At 44.4% G+C, this 14,867-nt stretch overlaps 1 protein-coding gene across 1 annotated transcript in view; it reads left to right on the top strand.

Annotated features, from left to right (window-relative positions):
- Positions 1–14,867, top strand: part of CDH16 (cadherin 16) — a 622,060-nt gene that overhangs the window by 85,579 nt on the left and 521,614 nt on the right. The window contains exon 2 of the mRNA XM_085637354.1: positions 14,800–14,857. Within this exon, the coding sequence (XP_085493480.1) occupies positions 14,800–14,857 (58 nt within the window). The remainder of the gene's footprint in view (positions 1–14,799; positions 14,858–14,867) is intronic.

Genomic DNA, 14,867 nt, shown 5'->3' on the forward strand with positions numbered 1-14,867 from the left:
CATTTGTGCAGATCCTTCAATGATTTCCTTTAGAAAGTAACAGTTGAAATAAAAAAAAAATTGAAATTGAGTTGACAAAAAAACAGTCATCTGTGTCTACGTTTTCATCTGTAACTTCTGCTAACTATGGTAGATTTTCAAAAGCTATATACTGTTACGTCTCCTGGACCCTTTTGGTTATGGGGATATACAGAGATTGTAGGTTCACTAAGAACCGGAGGTACCCAGAGCCAGTAACTGAGCTGCACCTTGCAGTGGGTTTTCATTGTGTAATGGGTATACAGCAATTAATTTGGTAAAATATAAGGAGTGAAAATCAGATATCAAGCAGTTCTAGATATTTCCGAAATGCGCACAAGATATAGAGTTTATAAGAAGTGGTTATTTGCACATCTCTGAATTTGAGGGTACCCATACTAGCTTGTAAATTAGATTGCATTCCTTAACATGACTTCTTTTTTACAAATGGCCTTACATTTGGAAGATAAAAATGCAGAGAAAGACAACTGCTAATAACACTGCTTCTACTATTCTGTGTTCCTCTAAGTCTTCCGAAACAAATAGCACCTCACTTGTTTGGGTAGGCCTAGAGCCCGCAACAGGAAAGGGCCCAAAACACAAAGTGGACAGATCACATTTTTTCACTGAAAACAGGCCCTTTTTTGCAATGTGCCTAGCTGTGGATTTTGGGTCCTAGCTCAGCCGGCACCTAAGGAAACCTGGCAAACCTGTACACTTCTGAAAGCTAGACACCCAGGTAAATCCAGGATGGGGTGACTCGTTAGCCAGAATCACTTGCAAACATCACAATTTGCTGAAAGTTTTGGAATCTGAGGGGAGCCACAACCTTCCACACACCTGCCATTTCCCAGGTTCCTGAAAAAATGAGACCTCACTTATTTGGTTAGACCTAATGCCCACAACAGGAAACGGCACATAATGCAACGTGTACACATCACATTTTTCCACTGAAAACTGACCCTTTATTGCTATGTACCCAGCTGTCGATTTTGAGCCCTAGCTCAGCCGGCACCTAGGAAAATCTAGAAAACGAGAACATTATTTTAAACTAGATACCTAGGGGAATGCAGTATATGGTTACTTGTGTGGCTGTCACCAGGGTCTGTTACCCAGAATCCCTTGCAAACATCAAAACTTGTCTAAAAACACACACTTTGTTCTCACATTTCTGTGATGGAAAGTTCTGGAATCTGGAGGGAGCCACACATTTCCTTCCACCCAGCATTTCTCTAAGTCTCCTGATAAAAATGGTACCTCACTTTTGTGGGTAGACCTAGTGATAGTGACAAAAAGTGGCCCAAAACACAACATGGGTACAGCACATTTTCCACTGAAAACGGACCCTTTTTAGGTCTCGCTGAGCCCAGCGCATGCGCTGGCTCAGAGAGACATTTTGTATGTGTGTTTTCAAAGTGTTGCAGGCTGGCCTAGCGCTTGCGTTCACGCGACCGTGCACCCGCGCAGCCGGCCACCAGCAGCACTTTGAAAACTTGTGCGTCATCGCGATCGCGACTGCCATGGTGGCGGTCGCATCATAATCCCATGTGCGGGACCACCGCCATACAGACGGCGGTCTCACTTCCTGGATTGATGGCAAATGGACTTAAGTCCGTCCGCCATTGTAATCAGTCCCTAAGATCTTATTATCATATCCAGATATAATGTCACCACTGGGTAGTTAGAGTCAGGACCATGTTGCCATTGACAATGGATTCTTTGGTTTGCTCTTAACTTTGGTGCGATTTAATGAGTCTTCACCAAATTTTCCAAAACACGCTCTGATCCACTTCAGCTCCCTGCTCGAATGTTCCGGGTGTGATCCATCAAGCTGGGGCAAAGAAAAAGGGGAGGTCCCGAAATACGTTTTCCCCATGCAATTTTCCAGAGGACATTTGAACATTGACCCGAGAAAACCTGCCGAACAGAATTACATCACTGATGTAAATCTGTTCATTAGTTTTTGAGAAATGAAGGATCAAAATGTACTTACAGAGACGCTTTTGTACTGCCGCTCTGGAATCAAAAGATTAAATTTGATTGGCTGCCTCACATCAACAAAAAATGTTTGGCAGCCATTTTAGGACTTGGATACTCAATCCACTGTCCTGAAAAAGAACTGAAAAAACATATAGGGGTGCATGGTAGGGGTTCCCTGACCCCTTTGGCCCGATTGGGGGGAGGACCAAAAACTTAATTTAAAAAACAAGAAATTTGCTGATGATCAGTGGCAATTTTAAATGGGTGGACTCCTGCCCTTTATAAATAAAAGCACCAAGGGGTGGGCCAGGGCCCGGGGGATGGATCATTTTGTTGAGGGAATGTGCAGCATCTCCTTCCCTTAGCATTTGAAGGCTCTGGGGTCCCTATCCCCCAGAGCTGATGATTTTAATGGGAATAGTGCATGTGGATCCGCTCTCGAGCCATTGGAAGGCACCAGGGACCCCATCCTCTGGGGATTATATAATTTTTATGGCCAGGATACGTGGGGGACCCCTGCCCGAGCCATAAAACAGCCCCAGGGAGCCCATCCCTTGGGGCCCAATGAGGAACAGTGTCCAGAGGATCCCACCCCCGAGACACTGTCATGTTTCCTGCCCAAAATAGTGGGCAGGGAATATAAATGTAGTTCTAATTAAAAGTAAACTGCTCCCACCTGGCAGGAAAGCCATGGACTTCCCCCTGTGGGCCCCAACGATTACATATGTTGTGGGTGCACCCACTAAAACAACGAAAAAAGAAAAAAAGGACATGGGCAGGCTCCCCGTGCTGCCTTTTAATAAAAATGTAGGCAGTAGGTGCCCCAGGTGAGACCGGGGCACCCAATTATATATAAAAAAAAAGGAAAATGGCCTCACTGGGTCATTGTTGAAGTGACGAGGTTGCTAAGAAAATATTCACTGCTCCCTCCCAGGAATCCCCATAATGCTCTGCATGGACTTTTTGGTAAACGCAGCTCTACTGTATGCCACTGCACTCTACGTCACTCCACTCCACATGCTTCCACTCTACGCCACTCTACACCATTACACTTCACATTGTTCGAATCAATGCCACACCACTCTACACCACTCCACTCTACGTTATTCCACTCTATGCCACTCCACTCTATGCCACTCTACACCACTCCACTCTACGATATTCCACTCTATACCACTGCACTGTACACCACTCCACTCTACACTATTCGACTGTATGCCACTCCACAGTAAGCTTTTCCACTCTATACCACTCCCCTCTACGCTACATTAAGCCACTCCACTCTATGCTATTCCAGTCCACTCCACACCACTATTACACTCTACACCACTCCACTCTACGCCACTCCACTCCGCTCTATGCTGCTGAACTGTATTCCACTCCACTCCAGGCCATGCCACTCCACTCTTTGCTATTCCATACTACGCCACTCTGCCCTACGCCACTCCACTCTACACTACTCAACTCTATACTGCTCCATTATATGCTATTTAACTTTATGTCTCTCCACCGTACACCACTGTGATCTATGTCACTCTAGTGTATGCCACCCTACTCTACGCCACTCCTCTGTATGCTACTCCACTCGACCTGAAACCACTATATGCTACGCTTACTCTACAGTATTCCACTCTACACCACTCCACTCTACCTCACTCTACTCTACACCACTCCACTCTTCACCACTCCACTGTATGCCACTACAGTGTACGCTATTACACTCTATGCCACTCCACTGTATGCTATTCCACTCTATGCCACTCCACTCTACACTACTCCACTCTACACCACTCCACTCTACATTATTTAACTCCATGCCATTCTACTCTGCACCACTCCACTCTGTGCTATTCCCCTCTATGCCACTACGCTCTGCCCCACCCTATGCCACCCCACTCTACTGTACTCCCCTCTATAGTACGCTACGCCATATTACTCTATGCTATTCAACTCTACACCACTCCCTTCTACACCACTCCACTCTCTGCTATACCACTCTACTCAGTTTCACTCTACGCTATTCCATTCTAAACCACTCTACTCTATGTCACTACACTGCGTGCCACTCCACTCTATGCCGCTAAACTCTATGCCACTCCACTCTACACTATTCCACTTTATGCCGCTCTGCTCTACACCACTCCACTCTATGCCACTCCTCTCTATTCCACTCCACTGAACAGCATTAGACTATGTGCCACCTCACTGTACACAACTGTAATGTACACCACTCCACTCTATGCCACTCCCCTGTATGCTATTCCACACTAAACCCCTTGACTCTATGCCACTCTACAATATTCCACTCTGTTCCAACACACTCTATACCACTGCAATATACACCACTCAACTTTACACCACTCCACAATATGCTATTCCACTCTATTCTGTTCCATTCTGCACCATGCCACTGAACACCACTTTACTGTACACCACTCCATTCTACGCCACTCCACTTTACACTTTTTCACTCTACGCCTCTTAGCTCTATGCCACTTCACTCTACACCACTCCACTCTGCGCTATTCCACTCTATGCCACTCAACTTTCCGCCAATCTATAGAATGCCACGCCACTCTACGTCATTCCATTCTATGCTATTTCTCTCTACGCCTCTCAACTACACATGACTCTATGCCACTCAACTCTACTGTATTCCACTCTACCCCACTCCACTATACGCCACTCCACTGTATGCTAATCCACTGTACGGTCCTCACTCCAAACTACTCCACTCTTTGCCACTCCACTCTACACCACTCCATTCTACGGCACTCCACTGTACTCCATCCTATGACACTCCACTGTACAACACTATGCTCTATGACACTCTACTCTACTGTACTCTATGACAGTCCACTTAATGACACCCCACTTGATAACACTCAACTTTACTATTTGAATTTTTTTAAATTAAAAAATAGAAACATTGAAATTCAGTGGAAAAAACAAAGGTCAACAATTTGTTACAGATAAGGAAACTTTATTTATTCTTTCTATACAAACTAAACTTAAACTACAAATGTTAGAAATTCTAAAGTTATAGTTATACCATAAATTTATAATTTACGCACCATGTTCATATTACTATAACTGATGCACCTCTGTACACAATGTTGTCAACTCGCTAACCACACTACATTAACTATAACTTGCTAATCTACCATGCATAGTGTTCTGGCAAATTATATAATTTTGGATTTTATGAATGTTATGATTTCACATGGTATAAGTGATGTAATAAGTAAGGGTATAAACTCATCAGTCCAGCACAGTCCTGTGAGATCTTCCCCTTCATGATAAGGGAGCATCACTGATGGAGTCAGCCCTAGGTGCTTCAGGTTTAGTGCCCAATGATGGCTGTCAATCCATGATGCCTCACATCACCTTTCCCTAACTCGTCACAGAGTGTGGTGAGATCAGCAAAACTCTCTGACCCCGTCCCATTTTATGACTTGCTAGAGGGGGCATCACCTTATTGACTAACCCTTAACAAGATTAGACAATGAGATGAGGCTTTGGGATTTTCCATGTTTTCCTTCCCTAAAGCCTCCAGCTCCTTCCTGAGCCCTTGTGCTTCATCACCCGCTAGTTCTGACTTCACTATTGTGGCTAGGTAAGTGCTTTATTGCATGTTTGAGTGTATATATATATATATATATCCACAGAAAAAGTCCCCAAACAGGGAACCCCCACGGAGAAGCCCGTTAAATTTGGACACCGAAGCAACAGAAAATAGAGGCCCATTTTGTGAGGAAAGCTCTTTATTCAAAGGCAATGCCGCATACATACATCCTTGATCCTACATGTTTCGGCGTCTCGTCCGCCTTGATCACGGACAGGAAGCGATGGCAAAGTGCTTCCGTGCTGGCATTAAGTAATTTAAAACACGTGACTGTTAGGTGCCTCCAATTCCCACAATGCACCACAAAGTATAGATAACTCAGTTATTCAAAAGACAATGCTTGGTTTGTTGAAAAGTTCTTTGATTCACTCAAAATTGCGGTGCATTAATATGATGTCCAAATGGGAACAGTCACGGGCAAACATCTTTTTAAACATGATGTTGATTTTATACCTTGAGCAAGCGGCATCCCTCAGGAACGATTGTTAGGGATGTACTGCCCCAACAAATCCCTTCCAATGCTGCCAGCGATTTTGCTTTAGTAGCCTCTCCTTAGTATGTTTTGCTGCAGCAAGTGGGTCATGCTCCCTTAGTCAATCCACAGAAAAAGTCCCCGAACAGGGAGCCCTGAACCCTTCAGGGCAGCCTCTAGACGGGCACGGAGAAGCTTGTTAAATTCGAACACCGAAGCAACAGAAAATAGAGGCCCATTTCATGAGGAAAGCTCTTTATTCAAAAGCAATGCCGCATACATGCTTCCTTGATCCTACATGTTTCGGCGTCTCGTCGGCCTTGATCACGGACAGGAAGCGATGGCAAAGTGCTTCCGTGCAGGCATTAAGTAACTTAAAACACGTGACTGTTAGGTGCCTCCAATACCCACAATGCACCACAAAGTACTGATAAGTCAGTTATTCAAAAGACAATGCTTCGTTTGTTGAAAAGTTCTTTGATTCACTCAAAATTGCGGTGCATTAATATGATGTCCAAATGGGAGCAGTCACGGGCAAACATTTTTTTAAACATGATGTTAATTTTATACCTTGAGCAAGCGCTTCCCTCAGGAACGATTGTTAGGGATGTACTGCCCCAACAAATCCCTTCCAATGCTGCCAGCGATTTTGCTTTAGTAGCCTCTCCTTAGTAGGTTTTGCTGCAGCAAGTGGGTCATGCTCCTTTAGTCAATCCACAGAAAAAGTCTATATATATTTGAATGTATGTGTATGTGCACAATTCTGCTGTGAATGGGTGAGTGTAAGTATGTGCATATGTGTGCTTGTGAAAGAGTGTGTGAGTATGTTTGTGAGTCTATGCTTGTGAATGGGTTGGTGTGAGTATGTGCATGTGTGTCTGCTTGTGTACACATGAGTGTGAGTATGTGTTCATGTGTGTGCTTGTGAATGGATGGGGTATGTGACAGTCTGTGTGCTTCTGGATGGATGAGTGTGATTTTGTGTGATTGTTGAAAGTTAGTGTGTACAAGTGTGCCCTCACTACTACTTCTCTTGAATACCAGGTCACCACTGATCATACACACAACTGGTATTATACACACACACACGCACATGCGCGCACACACGCGCTCACGCACACACACACACACACTGGTATGGTTGGGTAGTCTTACCATGTAATACTGTCACTATACCCCTAAAATGGACTTTGGATTCAAACTATCAAACCCCTAGCTCAGTCCTGGTAGTGTGGCAAAGAGCATTCAGGCTTTACTAGAGGAACATTTGCTAAGCATTTCTGAGTACCAACATGGACGATAAGTAATTGACATGACTTGAGAGAAATCCGACACCATTTTATAAAAAGAAAGTGTAATTTATCTTAATTTAGACAACAAAATGAATGGAATAGCATACATTTAACCAGAGTTATGGATTTTTGAAGCAATAGAAAGTCAGTGCAAAATAATACAGTGAAAACATAACATTGCGGTCAATGAGAAAAACTACTAGTGACAATCGGTCACTTGCAGCTCGAGTTGCATTGAACTCTTGCAGGATAAGGTGATGCAGGACCCAGGACCAAGCCACGACAGTCAGTTCACATTTACCTGGCCCATGGAGCCAAGGTGCAGAATTTTCCTGGCTGTCCTTGGTGCTGAACGGTAGCTGCAGGGGAGCTGCTTTTACCACTGAGACGATGCTGTAGAGGAAAAAGTGCAAAAAGACAACAATGATGTGGTTGCTGACGTTGGTCAAACAGGGAATGGAATTCCCTCTTAATGCAGCGTTGAGTAAAGGGGTCAGTCACTGCATTGGCAACCAACAAGCTTTGGCAGAAATTAGCAGTTCTGAAAGTAACTTCGACATCTAGAGGGACAAGGGAACGTGGTAGCTGCCTGTAACTTTGTGGAATAAAGAAAAACAGTGGTCCCACAAGGGGGAAGTGTGAACCTCTACTTCCTAGGAAAAAATTGGTTTAACCATCAACAGATTGGTTCCATTTATAAACAAAACAGTTTTTTGTTCAATTTGTTCAACAATAGAAAAAATCATTTCAATTACATGATCAAACCAATTTGTTAGTAAAAAGGTGACTGCAAACAGCGCAATGGCGCAGTGCAAGAGGAATAAGTCAGTGTAAAGTGTGCTGGTGCTATCCAGTCTATGTACACAAATAGTGACTGATTCAGGATGCAAAGGTGGTTGGTGCACTCTTGTGAGATAGAGTGAAATGCTCCAGAATCAAAGCAAAACAGTACACTATTATTGTATCAATGTTTTGTGCCTCTGTATACAATGTAGGCATGGTCATGATCATGACACAGGTTGGGAAGCACCCAGTTTGTGAGATGGACCTGGAGAAGGCTAGATATATTTTCAGGGGGGTACTTTCACATCGGATGGCTCACCGCCTTGATGTGCCACTTCACTAACCTGCTTGGGAGGAGGGAGGTGTGGCCTCCTTCCTTCCCAAGTCTTTGTTTCTGGCTCCTGGCAGTGTTCAAGCTGGCTGGCAGTAGGTCAGAATCATGTCTGGTGGCAGCAGATGCGGAAAACGCAGGCTTGCTAGCAAGGGCACAGAAAGCTGGTGAGCAACCTCTAAGGTAGCAAAACACACAAGATGATGGACGGAATGTTGCACAATGGCAAAACACTCACCCCCAGTCACAGATCTGGGTTTAATCCATCGTTATTTTGCTCACCACACCACCCCAGTTCAGACATGGCCATATGCAAATCAGTCTTGACCCTGTGCCTCATGGGAACAGTCCAGCCCGAACTGCCGAGCCATGTCTTCCCTGGACCGGAATCAAGCATCCTAGGACCGGTTTCTGGCTATCAGCCGTCATCAGCCAGGATAGCTTGACTCCAGTGGCGTAGTGAACACGGGATCCACGTCTGGGCATACCCTTCCCACATAGGGTGAACAGCAAAACACACAAGATGATGGACGGAATGTTGCACAATGGCAAAACACTCACCCCCAGTCACAGATCTGGGTTTAATCCATCGTTATTTTGCTCACCACACCACCCCAGTTCAGACATGGCCATATGCAAATCAGTCTTGACCCTGTGCCTCATGGGAACAGTCCAGCCCGAACTGCCGAGCCATGTCTTCCCTGGACCGGAATCAAGCATCCTAGGACCGGTTTCTGGCTATCAGCCGTCATCAGCCAGGATAGCTTGACTCCAGTGGCGTAGTGAACACGGGACCCACGTCTGGGCATACCCTTCCCACATAGGGTGAACAGCAAAACACACAAGATGATGGACGGAATGTTGCACAATGGCAAAACACTCACCCCCAGTCACAGATCTGGGTTTAATCCATCGTTATTTTGCTCACCACACCACCCCAGTTCAGACATGGCCATATGCAAATCAGTCTTGACCCTGTGCCTCATGGGAACAGTCCAGCCCGAACTGCCGAGCCATGTCTTCCCTGGACCGGAATCAAGCATCCTAGGACCGGTTTCTGGCTATCAGCCGTCATCAGCCAGGATAGCTTGACTCCAGTGGCGTAGTGAACACGGGACCCACTGGGGTGGTGTAGTGGGCAAAAGAACGATGGATTTAACCCAGATCTCTTGACTGGGGGAGAATGTATGCATTGTCAGCATTCCGTCCATCATTTGTTTGTTGTAACAACCTCTAAGGTAGCCACACGGTTACATGCCACATCCCCTAGGGCATGAGATTCATGTCAAGTATGAAAAGGCATGCTGTTTGATACCAAACATGACATATTTTGGCAGTCCCATAATGGAGCTTTCCACCTCAATAATACCCGAGCGGCAGCCCATGTCATCCTATGGACCGCTAATACTTATAGTAGTTTCCAATCGGAAGGGAACAATAGGGACATGTAGGCTTTCACTTATATGTCCTCATCTTTCATAAACTGTACTCTGCCTCCTGGGCGGAGGAGACCTTCCATAGGGGTGCCAGATATATATTAAAGATAATGTGTTGACTAAGCCACCGATGGTGAGGGCACAGTCGAGTTTGAGCAGTTTGCACTGCTCCTGCCGTCTTCAATGGCAGGCACAAGACCGTGCTGCAGCCTTGGGGACCACTTTACCACCTATGCCCTGGATACCCCTGGTACCATATACTAGGGACTCATAAGGGGGTGAAGTATTTGCCAGTTTTGGATTACCAAGTCGAACCTAACAGTTTTGGGAGAGAGCACATGCACTGGGGTTTGGGCAACAAACTTCAGTGCACTATCAGAGTGATAACCATAAGCGTTTGGACCAAAAAGTGGAGGGTGACCATCCAAAAAGGGCACATTCCTACACTCTCATTCACTCACATCCTCAATGTTCTCATTCAATTTAATTCACTCAGAAACACATTTATAAAACTTACCTTGCTTCCCCTGCTGGTGACTCGTCCAAGAAAGCAACAGGGAAAGATTCTAGTTCTGGACATAGGAATTAGAAACCAGTTAATGGCCAAGATCTTGAGAGCATATTAGCATTCATCTATTTAGCATACCCTTACATTCTAAAATAGACAGGCATGTTAAACTAGAAAATGCTGCACTCATGTTAAGAAGGACATCTAATGCTTTATTACACCTTAAACATAAAATTGGAAGTCAATCCTTGAGATTAATATTAAAAATGTATAGACCAAATGCAGTAGGCCCAGCAGTGTTGGAGCAAACTTATGGGGCTCCACCAAGGCATGGAAATTGCAGATATTTGAAAATAATTTGTAATGTCTCTGTTAAAGCTAGGACCTCGCACACCACTGGTCCCTTTGTATATGGATATTGTTATTTCTGACATGAAGGCACTAAGGCCTGTGTTGTTTTGACTAAGCCGTACTAGGATCCACCACGGGAAAATAGACCTAAACACCCTAACAGAAGTATCTTCCCTGGGCAAAGTCTACAATAATTTGTGGGCAGCCTATGTTTAAAAAAATCTCTTTAAATTTAGAGTTTGATCATTTTTGGGCAAATCCTGCAATAATTTGTCTAGATTCTGGCAAACAGGTGAAAGAAACATATTGGTTGCTCAAGTATGGGAGAATGTTTGAGTTTTCAGAGTTATCATCATTGACGACCAGTTATTTTTTTACTAAAACAGTCAGTTGAATTTGAGTGTTATCTTGATTGTATACAACTGAAGGCATCTCGCACTTGTCTTGAATTTATGTTGGATACCCTTCCTAATGCAGTTTATTTGTCAAAGCTTAGGAGAGCCCCTGCAAGAAATGAGCTCTGTAATTATGAACATAGTGGATGTGCAGGATAATGCACTTTATGTTTTTGTTTTACAGAGACTATGTTTATGTGTCACAACCGGTTAGTTTCTTTATTTAAGTCATTCTGCATACCATCATGTACTAATACACTGGCACTTTGCTACAGAGCACAGCATCCTACAATTTCTTTATCTATAGCAAGTTACATCTGGGCAGCATGGGCCATCTTGAAAAAATAGTATTGTGATTGAAGCTTTGATCATCGAGGTGTCCTAACGATTGATGCTGCTTAGTGCACTGCGAATGCCTCATTTTATCATCAAAGTTTTTTAGAGTTGTCATTGTTAGAGTGTTATTAATATGAGTATTCTATGAATCATTGTACCTTTTAATTACATTACTTATTTGTTTGTTATGGCTGATGCTGAAGACAATAACATATCATAATATTTGATTCCATAAGTTCAAGGGCAGAGCCAGACTGCATAGCAGGGGCAGGATTATGACAGGGAGACCTACAAATGCAAAAAGAACAGATGATGGATGGAATGCTTAATTAATCAAACATTCACCCCCAGTCACAGATCTGGGTTAAATCCATTATTTTTTTGCACGCCACGCCATTCCAGTTTAGACCCAGCAATATGCAAAATAGTCTTGAACCTGCTCCCCATGGGAACAGTCCAGCCCGAACTGCCAGGCCAGGTCCTCCGTGGACCGTAAACAAGCATCCTAGCACCGGTTTCAGGTTTATCGCCCCTCATCAGCCAGACTAGCTTGAATCTGGTGGTAAGCCCTCTCCCAGCTTCTGATGGGGCTGGAAGCACTGCCCTGTCAGATGCTGGCCCCTGCTACTCTGACTGGGTTCTCATTGGGCACAGGGATGCACTGATTAGTGCCTCAGCAGCCCAGTTTTAGCAAATATACAGTGCTGCCTGAGGCATGTGCAGTGTGTCTGGTGATTAATATGGTTTGTGCACTTGTGAGGGGACATGGCTGAAGTAGTCCCTCACACATGCATAATCCCAAAATGTATTCACAGTGTTGTGTTCTTAATTATCACTCTGCAGACAGTTCATGGGTCAGCCCTATCGGCCTTCCTCCTTTCATCAGAAGCCAGGAGAGGACATGAGATCTGACCTTCACATAGACAGTGTACATGAAAACATGAACGCTGTGTTTTAATTTACACTGATAAATGAAAAAAATTGCACTGAGAGCAGTTATCTGAGCTATTAGGTGGTGACTCACAGGTAGCAGCCTAACCCTCAGGTTGATGAGGGGCCACTGTCCTTTTCACCTGAGGGTGCCATTACCCACTTTCTTAGTCACTGATTTTGGAAAGGGCTGGAAGTTGGCCGGTTTATTCTAAAACCCTGGGGCATATTTACAAGCTCAATTCGCCACCGGAGCATCACCTTTTTAATGCTCTGGAGGCCTAAAACCATTTCCCATATTTACAAGGTGCTGCACTAAGCCACTTAACGTGGCTTAAGGCCACCTTGTAAATATGGCCCTTTCTGCGGCAAAGGGGTGTGCAATGGGTGTTGCTGTGGGCTTTCCACCCCAACACCTATTCTTTTTTACTCTGCCCCAGATTTACAAGGCTGAGGCAGCGCTAAAAACAGCACCATTCTAACACCATGGATTACCAGGTGTTAAAATGGCAATGTGAGGAGAAATTATTAATTTCTCCTAGTTTTTTGCTCCTTCCATTCTGCAGCACACATAGGAAGAGCAAATCATCATGAATGATTGTTTATGAGCAGGAAGGTGTCCCTGCCTGCAGCACAGGCACCCTTGCAACATGGCGGCAGGGTGCCTGCGTGACGCTCAGCAGTTTTTTTGTGCCAGCGCTATGAGAAACACAGTGTTGCGCCATATTCTTGTGAATTTGCAAAATTTGTGCACAGCTCTGACCTCCAACATTTTTTTGTAAATATGCCCCCCTGTTCTAAGGGCCTACATCACTAAGGAAGCAAGTTCCATTAAGTGGATGGTTCACAAAAGCACACACTTGCAATGAAGGGCTAGAGCAATGAGTCATTCTCCGAGTTTGCTCACCCCTCCCTCCGCATGTAACAAACCCAGACTCTCCCAATCAGTGGCCGGCAAACATCCTTGCTTGGTAGGGACCACACCGCCTTCAACAGCAATCCTTTGGGTGAGTCGGTGGAGACTGTGTTCACATCTCCACTCTCCTTGTGCTCCTGAGAAGCAGAGGTGTATCAGCCCAGGGAATACAGTTCTCACAGGTTTACCCAAAGAGTGTGTGTATTAAACTTTCCACAGGTTGGGCGGGGGGAGCTACCAGTCACCCTCATCAGCCAATCAATAAGAACAAGAGTGGCTAACATGAGATCTGAATCAAGTACAACAGCAGGAAAATCATACCCCAAACACCAGTCACAAATTTAGGAGGAGTAATTACGCAGAAAGTATTTTAAATATATTTACTGTGTGTGTCAAATATGTTTTATAGATGTGCTAAAAAAATGAATTCAACGAAAATAAATAAATGTTAATGTATGATATTTTGTTTTGAAAGTCATTAACATATTGCGGCTCTCCTTCACATGCAAATGATACACCCTAGCATTGTCCTAAACCCTCTGATCCCCTTGTTGTTTGCCACAGAGTATTAAACAGCATGAATTCTGCCTTGCAACATGGCGGCAGGGTGCCTGCGTGACGCTCAGCAGTTTTTTTGTGCCAGCGCTATGAGAAACACAGTGTTGCGCCATATTCTTGTGAATTTGCAAAATTTGTGCACAGCTCTGACCTCCAACATTTTTTTGTAAATATGCCCCCCTGTTCTAAGGGCCTACATCACTAAGGAAGCAAGTTCCATTAAGCGGATGGTTCACAAAAGCACACACTTGCAATGAAGGGCTAGAGCAATGAGTCATTCTCCGAGTTTGCTCACCCCTCCCTCCACATGTAACAAACCCAGACTCTCCCAATCAGTGGCCGGCAAACATCCTTGCTTGGTAGGGACCACACCGCCTTCAACAGCAATCCTTTGGGTGAGTCGGTGGAGACTGTGTTCACATCTCCACTCTCCTTGTGCTCCTGAGAAGCAGAGGTGTATCAGCCCAGGGAATACAGTTCTCACAGGTTTACCCAAAGAGTGTGTGTATTAAACTTTCCACAGGTTGGGCGGGGGGAGCTACCAGTCACCCTCATCAGCCAATCAATAAGAACAAGAGTGGCTAACATGAGATCTGAATCAAGTACAACAGCAGGAAAATCATACCCCAAACACCAGTCACAAATTTAGGAGGAGTAATTACGCAGAAAGTATTTTAAATATATTTACTGTGTGTGTCAAATATGTTTTATAGATGTGCTAAAAAAATGAATTCAACGAAAATAAATAAATGTTAATGTATGATATTTTGTTTTGAAAGTCATTAACATATTGCGGCTCTCCTTCACATGCAAATGATACACCCTAGCATTGTCCTAAACCCTCTGATCCCCTTGTTGTTTGCCACAGAGTATTAAACAGCATGAATTCTGCCTGGAAACTGACCGCCTGGAATCTAATTATTCAAGTAAGCAACC

The sequence above is a fragment of the Triturus cristatus genome, chromosome 12 (genome assembly GCF_964204655.1).
Source record: "Triturus cristatus chromosome 12, aTriCri1.1, whole genome shotgun sequence".
Lineage (NCBI taxonomy): Eukaryota > Metazoa > Chordata > Amphibia > Caudata > Salamandridae > Triturus > Triturus cristatus.